The sequence below is a fragment of the Mus caroli genome, chromosome 6, assembly GCF_900094665.2.
Source record: "Mus caroli chromosome 6, CAROLI_EIJ_v1.1, whole genome shotgun sequence".
Taxonomy (NCBI): Eukaryota; Metazoa; Chordata; class Mammalia; order Rodentia; family Muridae; genus Mus; species Mus caroli.
Window position 1 is genome coordinate 2,471,335 of NC_034575.1, and position 19,969 is coordinate 2,491,303.

The 19,969-nt window shown below is 42.4% G+C and overlaps 1 protein-coding gene across 2 annotated transcripts in view; it reads right to left on the bottom strand.

Moving 5' to 3' along the window:
• Positions 1-3,656: 3,656 nt before the first annotated feature.
• The window catches only part of Slc25a13 (solute carrier family 25 member 13), a 76,444-nt gene continuing 60,131 nt past the window's right edge, over positions 3,657-19,969 (bottom strand). For both annotated transcript variants that reach the window (XM_021164488.2, XM_029478916.1), the window contains exons 10-13: positions 15,637-15,775; positions 5,186-5,344; positions 5,004-5,094; positions 3,657-4,771 (exon numbers count right to left, since the gene is read on the bottom strand). In XM_021164488.2, the coding sequence (XP_021020147.1) occupies positions 4,585-4,771; positions 5,004-5,094; positions 5,186-5,344; positions 15,637-15,775 (576 nt within the window). In that variant the 3' untranslated portion in view covers positions 3,657-4,584. The remainder of the gene's footprint in view (positions 4,772-5,003; positions 5,095-5,185; positions 5,345-15,636; positions 15,776-19,969) is intronic.

Consider the following 19,969-nt stretch of genomic DNA (forward strand, 5'->3'; position numbering starts at 1 on the left):
AACAGTTTAATTTTCACAATGACCAGGGAATTTAAATTCATCTTTGAGCTCATGCCATTCTTCCTGGCTCACAGAAACAAATTATTAATAATTAAACCCCAATTTACAGCTATGTTGATTTAATAAAAGATTGACTTGTGATTAGCAGCAGAAAGGCCCTATCAGGGACAGTGTGGAAGTCCGTCTGATAGCACAGCCTGTGTCCTCAGCCTGATGTCACAAGACTGTATTTCCAGGTATTTGGTAGGTTGAGAGGGGTAGATTAACAGTTTCAGTGTGCTTGAGCAACTTGTAAAGGCCATGAGTCAAAATTTTAAAAAAGTCAAAAGGGCTGCGGTTACCACTCAGTAATGTAACATTTTATCCAAGGCCAGAGGGTTTAATTCTTTAGTATCATAAAAACCACCAAAAAATAAGAGACGGCGGAGGAAAAAAACATTTATTAAAAATTCACCCATTCAACTGTTCCTTCATGCATACTTCAAAATGATAACTTCAAATGTTAGTGGTCTAGAATGGCCTCTCTCTTACAGAAAGCCCTGTTTAGGTTTCAAGGGAGAGGCTGCCACTGTTGAGAAAAACACACATGAGGATGTTGGTAGGTATCCGAGACAGGAAAAAGCAGGCAAGTCTGTAAGTACATTTTGTCTTAATACCAAAGGCCAAACCTTTGGGAGAAAACTGTGTCCCATCTGCCTCCCCTCCCCCAGGTAAGACAAAAGGCACACACGCCTTTGTGGAAGACGCTCGTGGAAAGAACATTTTAGAAAGTTCTGGAAAAATCCACATCCTGAAAGCATTTGATTACCCAGAATTGAAAATGGGATTTTACTCAGTGGCAAGAGTACAAATTCATCCCTACAAGTCTGGCTTCTGCGGTCAGAGGCACACGAGGGTTTGGAGGGAAGGTTAATTTGGAAGGCAGATAAACTGGAGCCTAAGACAGATTCAACAAATATTATCACTGAAGTGCCCCCATCATAGCACCTGAAGCGTCCCGACATGCCGTGCATTCTGAATACACAGTCTGAGGAGGCTACAAACAGTTTCAAGCGCAATTTGTTCCTCGGTTTTTATTCCCTGCACACCGAGTTATGTGCCGCTAAACATTTCCAGAAGACTGTCAAAACGTAAGCGTCCCGAGGTTTACACAGGCCACACCATTAAATAACATATACGCACAAAGATTTAAACATTGTTTTCCAGCAATGCTAAATATTTTCGCTAAGTAAAAACTGAAGCTTGAAATGCAATAAGCATTTAAACGACTCTTTTCTCTGTGCCAGAATTCTTACTTTTCCCTGTGCGACCCTGGCTGCTGGGATTAAGGCGACCCCAGGGAGCTCGGCAAATGGTTGTGGGTTATGAGGTGCAGCAGGGGCTTGGCGACAGCGCGCCACCCAGCTTCAAGAAACCCAGCCACGACTGGAACCCAAGAACCAGTGTGTTCACTCTGTGGTCAGCTTTGCATTTTCTCTTCTCCCTGGAAAAAAATTAAAAAGGCTGCTACGAAAAGCAGGCCTGTCTCCCCCGCCTTCCAAGCAATCACTGGCTGAGCCAAGCACAGAGCGGCAGGGCTCCAGGGCTCCAGGGAAGGCATGGAAGCACACAGGAGCGACATGCCTACTGGGCCTTTCCCCTAAAGAGGGACACCGTCCAAGGACTTAGTGTAGCAATGACAGGAGCCACACCGCTCCAAACACACTGTGCTGTCACTCTGGGGAGAAGAAAAACCCAGAACAAATTTTACGTGGTTCTTACCGCATGGTGATTGCAGGCCAATTCTAGGCCTGTTACAGGCATGCCACCCACTGAGCAGAAGTCATGGAAATTAGGCCTCCTTCAAAGGCTCTCAAGTCACTGCCTCACGAGCAGAAAAAGTCAAGGATTTCAAAGAAACACGACAGTGTGATCCTATCTCCTATTGGCTCTTGGGCCTCTCCTGGCTTCTTCTTCTTCTTCCTCTCCCCCTCTTCCTCCTCCTTCTTGTTTCTCATTCGTTCATTCATTCATTCATTCATTCATATATTCACTTTACATCCCAGTATGAACCTCCCTCCTTCCCCATTGTGGAATCACCCTCAGTCCCAGGCAGAACCAAGATGCTCCTCCATCAAAACCAACAGCTCATAAAGGGATGAGTGGACTATATGCTTTTGATGAGATCTGGGTCACTGGGTTTTTTTTTTCCATCAAAATCTGATCTTTTATAAAATTTCCAACAAGTGTCAAAAGGGAGTGTGAGAACTCAGGCTTCCTTCCACACTCCCAAGCCCAAAGCTGGAACACTGGGTTTTATACCATCCTCAAACTGATACCTGGTCTTCGAGGTTGCTATGTAGTAAATACCACGTTTGTCCCATTTCTGGTAAAGATCCACACCTTTACCAGGCATGCAGATCAAAAACTTGTGAGTGATGCTGAAGATTTCCAGCTTTGATTTAACTGCAGGGGCAGGGATGGAAACCTTCAGGGAAGAACACTCACAAACCCTACTGATCTACTGATCAATCAGCATCACCTTGGGGTGATGAGTGCTGTTGACAGTAATCACAATTCCTAAGATTAGCTTCTTTTCCCAAGTCATCACAATGAGAAGGGCTGGATACAGCGAAATTTGCTTCTGGTATAACCCAGTAGTAACTTACATTACAGGTATCATAGCACAGTTCTTATGGCCAACTTCCCCTGTGGCTTTATGTTACTTTAATCATCATGAGAAGAAATTGTAGCAAGTTGGGCTGGGGAGATGGCCCTGTCAATAAGGTGTCCACTGTTCAAGCTTGGGACCGGAGTTTGGATCCATCATTCACACAGAAATAAATCCAGGGCAGAGGCACTCACATGTTACTCAAGAACAGGTGGTATGTTTGGGATAAGGCACAGGTGGATCTCTGGAGCTCATTGGCCAGTTAGGTCGCCAAACTTACAAGCTTTAATTCCACCAGAGCCTCTCAGTAATTAAAATGGCAAGAGCAAGGAAGCCATCCAGTGCTAAACCCTGGTTTCCATACATAGATGCATACATGTGCACTCACACCCAAGCACTTACAGATAAATGTACTCCCCCATGAGCCCACACGCTTCCCAAACACACAAATTGTCTTAAGTATTAAAGATGTTTAGGGTGAGCTGGAGAGATGGCTCAGAGTGTTAAGAGCACTGACTGTTCTTCCAGAAGTCCTGAGTTCAATTCCCAGCAACTACATGGTGGCTCACAAACATCTGTACTGTGATTTGATGCCTCCTTTTGGTGGCTGGAGAGATGGCTCAGCAGTTAAGGACACTAACTGTTCTTTCAGAGGTCCTGAGTTCAATTCTCACCACAACCTTCTGTAATGGGATCTGATGCCCTCTTCTGATGTGTCTGAAGACAGATACAGTGTACTCATAAATAAAATAAATAAATCTTAAAAAACAACAACAAAAAAATAATGGTTTGGGTGAGTGTATCTGTCCAGTTGTTCTTTCTTTACTCAGAGTGAAATATATGTTCTCCTACTCATTCTGAACCATGAAAATGAGCCCACACATTACTCTGAAAGCCAGCTTCAATGGGAACACAATGTCCCCAAACGTGGCATGAAGAGTTTTAAGAGTCCACTAATGACAATATTTTTGACATTTATCATGGAAACACATAAGAGCAAGCAATCAACAGCTTTAAAAATAGTTTATTTTTCCCTTCACAAACACACAAGCCTCTGACCATGATACAAGGCTCCCCAAATCAATTATAAACTTAGAGTATATCTGTCTGCCATGATTCAAGAGAAAGTTGATTTTTAAGGCAAATGGGTGCCAACCATGGGGACTCGAGGAGGGTGGTACCAGCAAAAAGGGGTGTCCGTTATTCTTACAGTGTCTGTTAAAATTGGAATCAGCATGTGTTCATCATATACATATTTATTTCAAATCAGTACACTCAGGAGCAGAATTGTGTTTCTTCTGTCTCTATAATAAAAAGGCCAAAAGCACTGCCTTAACATTCGAGACTTTTCCCTAGTAGACTTGCTATAGTAAGAGAATACGATTGCTAAACATCCTGAATGTGGTTTTCATTATGAAAAAACATGTTTCACATAAAACCTTCATAATATAATCCAGAGGCCAAATTTGTGCATGTTTAAAATTTGAGTCCAGGCTAGATATTTGGGTTTTTTTCCTTTCCAGTGTTTTTCATTTTTATAAATATATACCTTGCTTTCTACTACTTTAAACATACTCAGAAGTCTTTTGGAAACCATGGCCGCCTTTCAGTAGCATTAGTGAGACCGTCATCCAGGTAGGAGACCTCCTTAATTTCCCTTCAGACTTACTCCACATCAAGTTAGGATTGACCAAATCCCAGGATTTAAAAGATACAAACACAGGTTGTGGGCAGAGTGCCAAAGGATAATTAGGAATAATTCCCCATGATCTTGCTACAAAAACATCCAGAAAAATGAATGATTGCATTTAATATAGGAAGCATTGATCTGCATTTAAATGGGACAGATGTGGAAGGGACGGAGCCAGGCCTCAGACCCAGATGAGGCATATTGTGGTTCCAATCATTTTACAGGCACGTCCAGGTCAGTCCCTCTAGGAGTCCCCAGCAGTCACTTTTGAGGTAGATACTGATGGCTTAAAGAGAGGTAGGTAAAGTCCAAATTTGTTCTCAATCCCTGCGAATGTTGCAACGGCCAGTTTGTAGCCCCCGACGTGGTCAGGATTGGGTGCAGGCAGAGTAATCCGGGATTTAGGAACCGGCTCAGATCCCACGGGCTTCCTATGAAGAGAATAAAGGGAGTGTCAACTGACTCTTTAAAAAAAAAAACAGTAGAAACCAATAAAACCATGCAACATGAAGCAATGACTGAATTCTAGTCAACCGTGTGCTCCCTGCGAAATGACCTTGTGGACGTTGTCACAGGAGGCAGTTAGCTCCCTGCACTTTTCTCAATGAGAACCGAGTATTAGAGGCTGTGGACATTTAGCAGTGAATTCGCCATGACACTTACACGCCTCCAAAATCGACATAGAACCACCGCTGCAGCAATTCATAGGTAAGCAAGGTGACACCGAACTGGGGAGAGGAACGGAAGACACGAGCTAGGACCAAGAGGGGAAGAACAGACACCATTAGAGTCTTAAGAAATTTCCCTGACACCAAAGATTAGTTAAGAACCAATTACTTCCATACCAGCAGCTCCTTTCCACAGTGCTTTGGGGCCCTCTTCTCGAAGTATCTTTCTGAAGCAGTCGGTCACACCGTTGTAAGTGGTTTGGCCAGCCCGGGCAGCCACCTGTAATCTAGTCTTGATAACATCAGCAGGGGTCACTAAAGATGCCGCAGGCATACCTGGAGCCGAGACACGATACCATGTCAGTCCACTCACATTCTCACTATATAAAAATAACTGTGCTTTGAACTGCTGGCCGTGGAAAGAAAGTTAAGCAGCCAGTGCAATAAAATGCCTATTTTGCTGTCCTCTGGAGAGCACAACGTGACAGTACTGTCTGCAACAACCCCCCCACCTTCATTTGTTGTTTCTATTCTTAAATACATAAATATTTTTAAGCAATTATTTATCCGTAACACTATTTCAAGTGGTTGAGAACAAACAGAGAAAGTGGTTTTCAAAAAAAAAATTTATTTTTTTATTTTTTTGCTTTCCTGTTGAAATCAGAACCTCACGAAGTTATTAGGTCTGATTTTTCAGAGGCGAAGCTTATTATGTGTTTCCTCTTCATGGTTTCCTGGCTGCTGGCAGCCACAGGATGCTGCTTTCCCTCACACATCCCGCTACCCTGTACAACAAAACCCCAACCTCTCCTACCAGAAGGCTGTACTGATGGCTAAGCAAACACCAGGAGCCTGTTTGTGACTCCACACACATATTCCCCACCCCCCCTCAAATCGATACATCTAGAAAACTTTAAAACAGAAAGCTTAAAATTTATACTGGCTGGTAAATGATAAAGAACAACAACAAACAAACAAACAAATCCCTCCCAACAAGTCCCTCCCAAAATTACCTACAGTAAATTTTTTTTACAGTTGCTTTTTATCCAAAAATGGGGCAGCCCAAGTTGAGAGTTTTAAAATGGAGACCATTCAGAAGACACTGTCTCTTACGGTTTTATTACTTTTCCACTATGAACCTATTCCAAACCAAACTGGTCAGATGCAGATGCATAAATCTCCTTTGCTTTTTTTAAGGCTTAATAATTCTGTAAGAATTTCTGTCCAAACCAACATGGTCTGGCTTAGAACTCCATCTCATCCTTCAACAGACAGTTTTAAAGTCACATTGCAAGTGAGTGTGTGTGGAGGGGGAGGGGGTAACTGTGAACTACTTGCTCCCATTTCTACCGGAAGAGCAGCGAGTGTCTCTTGGCCTTCCATCTCCACTCAACTCCTCTAACACTAATTCTTAGGCATAGTCATTACCCAAACACTGCCTTTTACATATGCAAAGCTCACTCTCTATCCAGTGTTCATCTAAGAAGCAGCATTGGGCTCCTATTAGCTTGGAGGGATTATTGTAATTTTGAGCCAGGAATTTATCTTCTGACATGACGAAAGGAAACACGATGCTTAGAAACCCACTGTTCACACTGGCCATTTTGCTTCACTCCCTGGTTTAAAGAGAGTTTAGCAGGGAGTCTCCTCTAGACATGAAATGAAGTAGTCCTAACCATGCTGCAGATGCGATCATGTGGTGCTGTGAAAGACACAGGGGTAATAACGAAGGGCACATTGTTTTCTCACAAAGGTATGTTTCATACACATTTCCTGGTCATGAGAGAATGCTGGAAGAGAGGAGAGCATGAAGAATACATGCAATGAGAATACAAATGTCTGAATGAAATGCTGAAAGAAAACACATAAATTACTTAACAAGATGACTGGCAAAGCAGATTGATTTATGTGTGTGTGTTGGGGGTGTGTGAGTGTGTGTGTGCTAGAAATCCTATGACTCAAACACAAGCCCAGCCATCTCGTCTGTAGCCCCCACACCCTCAAATGGATGACGTCTAGGCTCTCAGAACCATTACAGACATGTTGTGTAGACTTCTGAGGGGTATGTGTAGTGGGGAGTGGGGTTGACATTAAACTTGGAAAACTGAGTTCAGTTACTCTAAAAGTTGGCTCTGTCAAATGTCCCACAAAGAGCTTGGTCATCTGACAGCTACTGGTTTTCCAGGTCCGAGTGGGCAAAGATTATGAATCAATTTGCCAGGTCATTCTCTGCCTTATGCCACATTGATGAAACAGCTTGAGTGTGGAAGAAGAGACCAGAAGATAGGAAGGGATCATCTGTGTCCTCACAGGAAGAGGGTGGGCATCCTGCCTGATTCATTATGGACAAGACTCGTGCATATGTAACCCTGCATAGCCTCAGCAACAGAAATGACATGAGGTGCTCAGAGGCTAATAAAAACAACTGTGGGATTTCTAGGGAGCCAGCAAGTACAGACGATCACCGACAGCAGGAAGAAAACCTGACTGGGTGAATCCAGACAGCTTTGGGGACAGACATTCATTTTTATAAGTATCATATTAGGATTAATAACTTTGTGTTTTCTCCATTTAAGGCTTAAAGGTTTGTTACATATTTATTTTAGGTCAAAGGTAAGGCTTTCCACATTACACTTTTAAGCTATTAGCTATATGATCAACCTACTCGGTTGATGACTGACAGCAATGTGATAAAGTCATTTACTAAGAAGGAGGAAAATCAGCGGGGCAGTGACAGTGCACTCCTATAATCCCAGCACTCAGGAGGTAGGCAGATCTCTGAGTTCAAAGAGAGCCTGGCCTACAAAGTGAGTTCTAGAACATCCAGGGCTACACCGAGAAACCCTGTCTTAAAAAACCAAAAGGAAAAAAAAGGAGAAAAATCTCCTGCTGCTTACCCTTCTTCTAGAGCTGAACTGAAAGCCTCGATCTTCACTGCATCCATTTCTGCTGACTGTGGCTACTGGACTCTTTCCTCATGTCCTGTGTATGTTTCTGAATCCTCCACTTCCAGTTTGATCTCCATATCTCCACTAGATAAATACACATCGCCGCGACATAGCTATGGCATGTATGTATCTACCACATGGGTGCGACTCTAATATGCTCACACCCCCTTTCTTTCCTTCGCGTGTCTTCTTGCACAGTAAGTATGAACACCAGTGTCAGAGGCAATTTGGATTGATTCACAGCTTTTTCAGCCCAAACTTTTCTCTGTCAATATTGCTTCAAGTATCCCATGTGTCCTTAAATTCACTCCTGATCTGGCTGCCGAGAATGGAACCCTCGCAAGCAGAGCAGATGCAGGCTCTGTCCTCCCCTTGGATGCTACATCGCTGTGGGCCACACCTCATGTCCTGGGCAAGTGGGAGATACAGTACTGTTGCAGACTAGAAACCCATCTTTTACTAACTGGTTTCTGTTCTTCTTCCTTATTCTCACATCAAGGTAATATCTTTTAAACAGACAGTACACCTATGTTATATGCCCCTTCAGTTCTGATTTTTTCATCTCTGTATTTTTATGCCATATTCTAGGGGGTGATCTTTACCATGTCTTTATTTCCTAAAGGTCCTTTTCTCTTTTTCCTGATTCTTTACTTAACACAGATTCTCAGGCTGTCCTCAAACTCTTAATTCTCTTGCCTTAGCTTTCTGAGTGTTGGAATTATGGGCAAGCACCATGACATATGGCCTAGCTTGGTTTTCTTTGATCATGTCTGCTTTATCATTTAGAAACATAGAGATTTTTAATTTCAACAATCATTTCATTAATTAAAAACCAAAAAACTACTCAAGGCCTCTTTGGTCTACAAAGGTTTGCCTCAGTCCTTCTAATGAGAAACTGTCTTAAGATAACCAAGTAATCATTGCATTCGACCCTTGGGCCCATCCTCAAATAAACACATAAAATAAATTTAAAATGCCACAGGACTCTGACATGTGTTACATGTCAATTTTCTGAGTTTAACCTTGTCCGACAGTTATGAAGGATACATTCCCAGGAAGAGTGGGGGAAAGATTACTATATTGTTTTTACAACTTCCTGTGGACTTACTTTTATTTTAGAATAAAAAGTAAGATAAAACGAATCCCCTTTCCAAGCTTCCAATTACAGTTCTTGCAAGTTCCCCTGTGGTCCCTAAATTACCGTTTTCTCTGTAATTTTTCAGTTCACATGCCCTGCTGCCCCTTCCTGTCTGAGCATGGCTGGCTGTCTACTGATACTCGGGATCAAATAAAAGGCTGTCCATGCAATGCACTCAGCCCTGGGTGGCATCTGCCACCCTCCAGACATACTTCCCCACCGCTTCCCCTATTGGATGGGCAAGCGCTCTATGCTGCAAGGGCTAAGGCAGGCTACAGGGCCGAGCTTTCCAGAATTCTGGCATGTAGAAAGCCAGCTGAACTGTGCAGTGAGAATACTTCATTTTCCACTCTGCTGAGGAAAAGCTGTTAATTTCTGTTTTGCCGCACCTGTGGTTAAGGTCTGACATGAGCTTAAGCTCTGTCCTGCTTCCTCTCAGTTCTACATGAGCGTTACCCGGCCAATGGCCCATTCTCTACGTTACAGTTCTCAGTTTTAACTTGCAGACAAATGTTGCTTTCAGCTCTAGGTGGCACGGGGAGGGGCCAGGCTGGCTATGTGTCCAGAAAGGCAGCTTCCTGCTTTTAGAATACATTCTTCTGTTTACTCGGAGGTCAAGAGTCTTCGCTTGCACGTTACACTATCAATAGTTTTTCCTGCCAGTTCTGGCCTATGACATCAGCAATTTCAGATGCAGGGTGGTTGCTTTCTGAGTATCGTATTTTCTCGCAGTTTAAGACATTCGGGAAGAAAGATGTATGAGTGTGTGCACTTCACTACCCAGGCCTGTCTCACTACTTTATATTCTCAAGGCACCAAGAATTGAATTATTTAAATGTCAAATCTTCTGTGCCAGCAGCTCTTCCTTCCCAGGAGTTTGAAACAGACCTCAAGCCATAGACACCCCCCAAAAATGCTCCTGACCCACACCCCAAAACATACAGTAAGTATGTGTTTTAAGCTGAGAAGCTCTGAGTTACTAATAGAGACACCCCAGGTATACTGGCTAGATTTATGTCAACTTGACATGAGCCATTGTCATCTGAGAAGAGGAATTTCATAATGCCCCCATTACATGTGAACATAGGCAAGCCCATGGTGATTTTCTTTTTTTTTTTTTTTTTAAACTACAATTGTTTCTTCAAATGATCTATTTTTCTTTTTTTTTTTTTTAAAGGTTTATTTATTTATTATAAGTAAGTACACTGTAGCTGTCTTCAGACACTCCAGAAGAGGGCCCCAGATCTTGTTACGGATGGTTGTGAGCCACCATGTGGTTGCTGGGATTTGAACTCTGGACCTTCGGAAGAGCAGTCGGGTGCTCTTACCCGCTGAGCCATCTCACCAGCCCCCATGGTGATTTTCTTAATTAGTGATTGATGGACAAGGGCTCTGCCCACTGTGGACGGTGCCATCCCTAAGCTGGTGGTCTTGGGTTCTATAAGACAGCAGGCTGAGCAAGCCAATAAGTAGCACCCCTCAACAGCCTCTGCTCCAGCTTCTGCCTCCAGGTTCTTGCCATGTTTAAGATCCTAACCTGGCATCCTTCAGGGATGAAAAGTGATGTGGAAGGGTAAGCCAGATCAAATGTTTCCTCTCTAGCTGCTTTAGGTTGTAGTGTTTCAGCACAGCAGTTGTAACCTTGACTAGCATGCCAGGTGAGTGCACAGGGAACAGGATGGCTGCGGGGCTAAACACCAGCACAGAGGTGGTAATGACGCCAGAACCTCAAGACTAACGTGGTTTCATGTAAAAAATAATCAATCAAACAAACAAAAACCATTCATACTTTCTACCAGCAACCTTAGTTCTAAGAATCTATTTCTCCAAAAAGGCGGTCAAATTCAAAATAGAAAAGTGTTTAAGCCTAAAGATTTGCTTGTATTAATAACATCATTTATATAAAAGTTTCAGTAATTTGGACAGTTCTAAGTATTGTGATTAAGAGGTATATGACTCTATCTCTTTAATTGAAGTCTATTCTAAAATCCTGGATTGTCATCATCATTTCCATCAGCATTATGTTTGTGTTTCCTTGGGTATCACTCAGGCACTTGATAGATCATAAAAATGTAGGACATATACACAATAGGTGTAATGGCCCTTAGTGGTTGTCCACGTGACTCATCTAGAATGAACTACAATTCAGATTTTTTTTTTTTTTAACTAAGTTTGGAGTGGGTGAATCCACTTCTAGTCTGGGCCTTTGAGGTAGGAAGACACACATTTTTGATCCAGGTCTTGAGCTTGGAAGACACACCTTTAATGTGGGCCACACCTCCTGCTGAGATTCTATATAAAGAATAGAAGCAGGAAGCTTTTGCTCTCTGACTGCTTGCTCTTACCTTGCTAGCACATACATTCGCTCATCAGCATCAGAGCCCACTTCTTTGGGGTTCCAGCATATTCTGAAGGCCAGCTGAGGCATCTATCATTGTGGACTAAGCAATTCCTGGATTCACAGCCAGGCATTGTTGGAGTAGCTGAACTCGGGCTATATGGCATTACAATAAATTCCTTTTATCTATCTATCTATCTATCTATCTATCTATCTATCTATCTATCTATCTACTATCTAGAGATTCATTATATAAGTTCTTTTCCTCTAGACAACCCTGACTAATACAATGAAATACTACTCGGCTACAAAGAAGAATGAACATATTGAGTGAGGTATTCCAGACAAAGAAAGGCAAATGTTACATGTTTCCTCTCATCTGATGTTCCTAGGTCTAAATCTTCTGAAGAGAGTATATAAAAACTAGGAAAGTAAAGAGGGACGCTGATGTGTGAATATGGGAAGGCTTTAACTAGAGGGGAGAGAGATAAACACCAAAGGAGGGAGGAACGTAAAATAACTGAGGGTATCTGAAAAGATAATAAAGAGCTGTACTATTAGCTATATACTGAAAACTACCTATAACATATACAAGTATCTGTATACATATCCATAAAGAGTTTGAATGAAAATTTCCCATCTGGGCTGATGATGCCATTCCCAAGAACCATAAGCTATCTATAAGAACCTTAACACAAGGCATGAAACACTCACTTTTGAGTTACTGATCTGTGTTGTCTAAGAGAGTCCCAAAACATTATAGGCTATTGTTGGTGTCCTTGGTTGCCACCTAGAGGAGAAAGGGTAAGTTTCTATGCCTGAAGACACCATCCACTTCAGACATAGGACCAACAGGATCGGAGCAGCGATAGGACCTAAAAGCCTTCTTCCTATGGACCATCTTTCATGGTACCAGAATGCAGGTTTCCAAAGGAGGGGAGAAACCAAAAGTCCTACCCAACTATGATGCCTCTGAACCACGACTGGTATGACAGAATAGCCCTAAAGTTGCAGTAATGGCACACATATCTTGGTGGTAACCAACAGTTTTCTAATTGGACAAAAGGCCTGGTCAACAAGAAATAGAATCATGCCTTCTGCTGGATACCTAGCTAACTTCCTAGGACTAGTAAAGTCATAGATCTTGGAGGAAAACCTACACTTGCCTAAACTCTTAACTAAGTATTTTTCCTTGTACCTACAGACGACTGTAGTTCTGAACCCTCATCAAGGAACCTTCTCTTTCCAACAAAGACCACTACAGAAAGCACAACTGATCAAAGTGCAGAGTGACGGATCCCAGCCCCAACTGAACATCTACACTCCAGTTTCTGTAGCTAAGGCTCAGGGATACTTGTGGAAGAGGGGCAGATAGATTGTTGGAGCCAAATGAACATAGAGTTTGCTTTCATACTGTATCTCCTTGAAGTCTTAATAACAGGGATGCTTAAACAGGAACTGAACAAGGATGACATCAATAGTCTTGCTAACATAGACTCCTAAGGAATGCTCAAAGTAGGAAAAATAGTCTTCCTCAAAAAGAGCACACCAATTGATTATCCAATACCAAATGGTCAACTCTGAAAACATACACATAATATAACACATACTATAACATCATATAGACTGAGCAGGTTGAATTTCTATATTTAGAAAACACACTGATGTAACAAGCTGTTAGAGAAAAAAGAGACATCTGTTTGAAAAGGAAGGGGTGACAACACAGACTTAGGAAGGACTGTGGGGAGAAAAGGGAAATAATATAATTATATTATAATCTCAAAAATTATAAAGAAAAATAAGGGTATGATTATCCAGCAGTTAAAACTATGTTTAAGGAGTTCAAAATTATACACATAAGAAAATCACTATAGTTGAATATTTCTGAATACTTACATGATGTCAACTACTTTAAATCTTTGTCTTTTTATTCCACTTAATTTTTTTTTTTTTTTTTTTTGGTTTTTCGAGACAGGGTTTCTCTGTATAGCCCTGGCTGTCCTGGCACTCACTTTGTAGACCAGGCTGGCCTCGAACTCAGAAATCCGCCTGCCTCTGCCTCCCGAGTGCTGGGATTAAAGGCGTGCGCCACCACGCCCGGCTTTCCACTTAATTCTTTAGTGAAGCTAAGATTGCTCTTATCCCCCAAAGTGGGCCACGAGGGGATCAAAGGCTTGTGTGAGTGACCCATGCAGCCTGAGTCCACAGCCACTAATCATCGCCCTGCAGTAGTCAACACTGCCGATGAGGTGAGGTGCAGTGTGATGGAAACTCCATCACAAACCGCGAAGGTAGGCCAAAGCAGAAAGGCTGGAGAGGTGGTTCAGGGCTTAAGGCAAGTGCTGCCAGGCCTGCCAATCCAAGTTGGATCCCTGAGAGCCACACAGTAGAAAGTAAACTGACTTCCTCACCATGTCCTCTGGGATCTGTCCACCTGGGCATATGTACATATGCATAACTTCATAAAGTACATGAATAATTTTAATAAAATTTTAAATAAAGTAGAAAACCTCTTCTAGTAATAGAACTATGGATAATATTTACCCTTTCTAAACATTTTACCACAAGCAGTATCACTTGCATAATCAGGAAAAAAAAAAAAGAAATGTTGAAATGTTCAGCTCTAGTAACATGGGCTAGCTAGCATATTCCTACACACCTTAAATTGGTTCGCTGTGCCTCTTTCCCCTGAGAGGAGAGTGAACTATTTTCTATACTTTGAGGAAGAAAAGGCTACGTGAGTCCTTCATCCTGAGCTGAGCTCCAGTATTCATCCTTAACCTCCCATCTGGTACTTGTGGAGTGACTGGATGCGCCATTTCTCCTAGAATCTAGATTCAGTCTACATATTTCCTGAATACATGACTCATGATTGACACTATGATAAGAGCTTCCATGATGCTCCCCTCCTTGTGACAAATCCTGGACTTTATAGTATTATTTCCACTCAAAGCTGAGGAAATCAAGTCTGGTGAAGTAACAACTGTCAAAGGTCACACATCAATAAGTGGCCCTTACTTTTCCCGAGGCCCTAATCTTACTTCAATTGACTGGTCTGAAATAAATTATATAATACCTTCTTTCCATTCTTCCTCATGTTTACATATGTAAATGGCAACTCGGGACACAGCAAACAAGTGGCCACATTGGAAATGAAATACGGATTCTGTATTCCAGATCTTGCTTCCTTAGTGTTGGTGTTTGGATCTTTTTATTCAGCAACTAAAATCCTCAACCACCCAGGACATAACAGCCCCGGCTCACAGACCAGCATCTGTGCCTTTGAGGAAGAAAATGTTAAGGATAAAGGAGAAATGGTACAACTTCCTGCTACTGGGGTTCCTGCAGAACATGGAGGCATGAAGTAGCGATTCAAAGCTGAGGCTCACCTCCAATCTTGTTTTCCAGTTCTAACCTCCAATCTGAAGCTCAGGACGGCCCTAGGGTTTGTTGACCCATAATAAGCTTGCTACCACTTAAAGAGCTAATATAGCCAGATTCATCCCTTAGATTCTCAGGACAAGGAGTTTCCCAAAAGCCAAGCACTGAGCCCCTGACTGTGCTGATAATCAGTATCTATTTTTAAGTCCCTATTTTTCTGTATAATATTCATAATTATTCCAGCACAGCACTAAAGACAGAAGATAGCCACTTCTATGATTCACTAAAATACATGTAGCCCCTGACTTGACAGCCACTTCAAGAAATAAATCTAATCACCCTACTTATGTCTAGTTTTATTGTGCTTCTTCTAACTATACAGTAATAACGTTTACTTAAATTCTGGACAAGCTTACATGAAATCATTTGTTTAGATAACCTTTAAGGCGTGAGCCTTTAAGGTTTTAAAAAGTTTAGGTCAAACCATTTTTATTTTTCTATTACTAAGTAAAATTAGGAAATAATACGGAATTTGAATTAGAATCTAACAGTATCACAGAAACTAAAGAAACAAAGAAATAAATAAAAATGAACGAATCACTAGCAAACACTTTCTAAAAGCTAAAGTTCTTCTAATAATCTAATGTGGCAAAGCACAAATTATTCTCTTATCTGCCTTCTAGAAGCTAGTCAAAGAAAGTCAGGTATACTCAGTGGAAAACTGTCAGAAAAAAAAAAAAAACCTATTTGTGTAACTTGGGTGGAGTAAGGCTAGATCCTGGGGGCTTGGAGGGGGGAGCTCTGCTGCATGGATAAGACTTACCAGCAATAGCACCAGCTAAGAGCAGGCTTCCAGGGCTGACCTGCCCATCTTCATTTGCAAAGGAAGCCTTCACATGGGCATAGCACGGGAAGTAGATGGCTGAGAAAGGAATGTCCCTCAGAAAGCATGCTTTGGCGCCCTGTGGGGTTTGCAAGGAGAAGAAAAACCACATGAAACACACATCCCATGGAGAAGGTCAGGCTTCTCTGGAACTTACCTCAGAACAAAATATTCCTGGAGAAGACCAAATTTGTACTCACACACTGAGGGGGTGGGGGGAGGGGGAGTGGGGACAGTAAAATGTAACCTCAAAGCAACAAGTTCTCAAAGCAACAAGATGCAGACTTGTTCTTCCAAACACAACTAGCTTTGTCATAGGGTGTGAAGACATGGGAAAAGGGAGTTCCTGGTTACTCTAAAGCTGAGCTGTCAATTCAAACAATTTTGGAACCCTGTCTGTGACTCTTTTCAAGTCTCAATGGGTGGAAGTCACCGGCATTTCAAGGAAGATCTGTTGGGGTGCGGGGTCTCAAAGCAAGGCAGGAGGCCACAGTCAAGGTGTCTCTCTGTTTATACAGGAGAGAGACAAGCAGTGAAGGTGCTACGGAAGAGGTCCAAGTTTTGTATTATTTGAGAATCTGATGAAAGTTCTGGAGTCTTTCCCAGAAAAAAAAAAAAATTACATGTACATAAAAATATATCTTTTTAGAGAGTTCTTGGATTCTTTTCCTTGTTTAGGGTTTATGAAATATTGATGAATGCCTACCCTAAAATATTTACCGTAATTCTGACACATTTAAGAGCTCAATGTTGAACAATTAACTCCAGAAATGAAGTTTTCCCTAAATAATTTCTGATGCCAAAATCATGCCATCCTGAGATCTCCAAGCACTGATGATACCAAGGGAAAATAATGGTGCTACGGTACAAGCTACAACACATACACTGCTTCTTAGGCGGGCTGAGAAGTAAGGAAATGAATAATTTAATACTGTTTCTTTCATTGATTTCTAATGCTCCAAATATCCACCAATTATAAAGATTCCCCAAAGGAAATAACGAGTCCATCTAGACTCAACAGATCTAGCAGCATCCACTGACACGTATGCAGGTCTAGTTGTGAAGTATCGAGGGCTTCTGTCTGATGCTGCCTCCAGTCGGTCACAGCTCTCTCTGCCACTCCTCTGTCAGTCACCGTGACTGACTTTTCCTACCAAATACATTTCACTCCTGACTCCAACTGAGATCTTGGGGTGTATATAAAGCCTGCAGTCTTTTTTTTCACAGAAACTGTTATTAGCCCAGGCCTACTGCAATTTAATTAGTTGTCTTACACAAGTAATACAAGTGGAACTTTATACCTAATCCTATTAAATTTAATCCGAGTTTAGCTCAACCTTCCAACCAGAACAAAAGCTTGGAATCTGGATGCTGTCCAGGTCTGACTGGCTGTGGATAGTCCTCTTTTGATTGACCCATGGAGACTTTGTGTGCTCGTTCTGCATGAAGGTACTAGAAAAAGGGGGCTGCACCCCCATCCCCACTGCTCAGGAACTGTCTTGCTAGTCAGCTCGTGCAAGTAGGTTGTGACTCTCCACACTGTTAGATGTCAAATAAAAAATAAGAACTTTGTTAAGTCCTCATTTCACACCTGTGAATCCTGATGCCCGGGACATTTATCTACCAGCTGCATATGGAGGTCGTGTTCCAACGCCGTCTTAGAGGTATCTGCAGAGCCGCCTAAACCTCTAGACGCTGAGATTTGTGCCCCAGCTCTCTCTGCTCTGGGGAGGTCTGCGATAGAGTGCAGCGTGAGTATCTATTGATCTACGTGGAGCACCCAGTGCTTCTGTTACGACTTATTCTTTATTAAATAATCCGAGGAAATTCGTCACCCCCTTTTAATTTCTCCTTTTCTCCTCCAGTTTGATTCTTGTCTTGGGCTTTCCTGCGAGTTCTAGTTACCTGTCCACGCATGCGTGCTGTCCATGCACACCAAATAAGCAATTCCAATAGAGACTGATTAAATATGCCTCCCTCAAAAATCACCTCACGCTACTCCCAAAATAAACCATGACGATTGCTTAATTGATGTTTCTTTCTACAAAGTTTTCTTTTTACTCTACCTCTAGCCGTAAAGCTCTCCAATGTTATATTTCATAGGCAGATCTCTGTCCTGTTCTTATTTCTTGCTACTAATAGTTTCTCCCAAGGAAACTAAATTTCTCTCTAAAGAAATCCGGCTATAATTATTCTGTGTGTTTAAAAACCTACAGATTTAATCTGGGGTTCATTGTTGCCACTTTAGAGATCACCACAGCAAGCGTGGGAAATGTTTTCAAGCACTGTCAATAGAAAGATAAGCGCAACTCCAGAGCTGAGGCCATGCTGAACGTCTGTCCTCTGGCTCATTCCTTTCCTCCCTAAACCCACAGTGCATGGCTGTGGCTTCTTTTGATCAGGAATGTTGTTGTGCCCTCTTCGGCCTTTAGTTGTGTTGTCTATAACTGTGTTTACTTGCTCCTTCAGCACGCTTTCCTAGGTTTGGGATATCCTGCAGATAGGTTCCCGTATTCTCACCCCTTTCAAAGCTTTGCCCCTCCAGGTGCCTCTCACTGATAAACCTAAAGTCAGTTACAGCCATCAATGCTCCACTCATCTGAGCCGCCACAGTGTCCCAGTCCCTGTCGCTCCTCACCTTCTCTGATGATCGCTCTGCGGGGGAGGCGGACCTTTTAAATACCATCTTTTCATTCATCTAACCCCCAAACACCACCATCTCTATTGAGCGTCTTTTAGGGAGCATAGATTCCATATGGCTCCACCCTATCTCGATCTTCTCCATACCGTTCTGAGTTTTCATACTTACGTACCTGTCCCTTTCCGTGTTCGGGTTGCCTGCTTCAGATTGGAAGAAATCAGAGTTCAGGGAAGGCTACCTGATTTAATTTATACAACACCTTAACAAAATCTGGGGGTGGCAGGCATGTTCTTGATGCCAGTGATTTTTGCTTTGGTGATGTCAGTAGGAGGGAGCACAACTAGAAAGTTCCACAAGAGACTTTGGAATAAGTTAGTTTTCTAGAAGGGCACTAACTTGCTTCTTTGAAAAATATTCTCAATAGCAAAACTGTAATTTCAGTTTTTGAAACAAAGATGCATTACTTGTTTGAGCCTGGCAAACTGTAGCAGAAAACAGTCATTTTGTATCAGACGCTAAAGCTAAAAAAATGGCAAGATGAGTCTGTTTCAGGCTCTGTAGATTCACCGTGATGTACGGCCAAGCATAAGAAGGTAAGGAACTTGAACTGAAAACATCCCTGGAACACGGGAAGCACAAGGGCACATTGCATAACAAGGAGCATCCTTATCTCCCAAATCATACTATCTCCCTCCTTTCTTGACAGTCAATTGTACATCTCTGTGAGAAGAAGTAAGGAGACTGAAGGGATGAATAAAGACCGAAGGCAAGTGGCCCTGTAAGAAATCAACTTAAAAAGAAACAAAACAGAAAAGCAGGGTTGCACTGGTAACACTAAGGCACACAGTAGGAGTAGTATTTGTACACTATGAGCACCCAGTAGGAGTAGGCTATATTCTTTCAAGAAACAGGAGATGTGGTCAAACAATTTATATAAACCCAAACAAATGTCAGGCTTAGTTAGAGGTCTTAGGCTGCCAATGATATGAGAATGTAAGAGACATGGAACAGGCCAGGGAGAAAACCTCCCTAGGCAGGATGGCTGTGCTAGCAAGGGAAGCCTAATAGCACTTCTCTGCCTACTCAGATCGGGAGAACACTCCACGGAAGAGCCTCTACTCCAGGAAGAGCCTCTACTCCATTAGCGCAGGGCAAGTGCTGAGCTACGGTATACTCTGACACCATGGGTAGAGGAGGGAGTGGGCTGCAGGAAGGTGTGAGTAACGCCTGTCCCCGTCCTGTGACATACTCACTGTCACAAAAAAGAGAGGGACAAATGTAGACAGAAGGATTGTGTTTCTTCACCTTTCCTCTGGTACCTACCTCTATTGTTCCCTAAACCTGGCCCTGTTCAAGAGACTCCTTTCAGCAAATCATTTGGTTTGAGTCAGAAGTGACCTTAGCCAAGGCATCAGAATCTAATCTTCCTGCAGAGGTAACTTCAAAACCTATTCAATTTCCCTGGCCTCCTTTTCTTGACCACTCCTTCCTTCTAGGTCTGAGTCACAAAGGCAGGTGCCAATTTGCAGGGCTGCCTCAGGCAATCCCTGACCTGTTGCTCCCACACAATGGGAAGGGAAGCTGGATGCTGAAAGGGTTTTTAGGAGGTTCCAAGGATGAAGAAAATTCTTC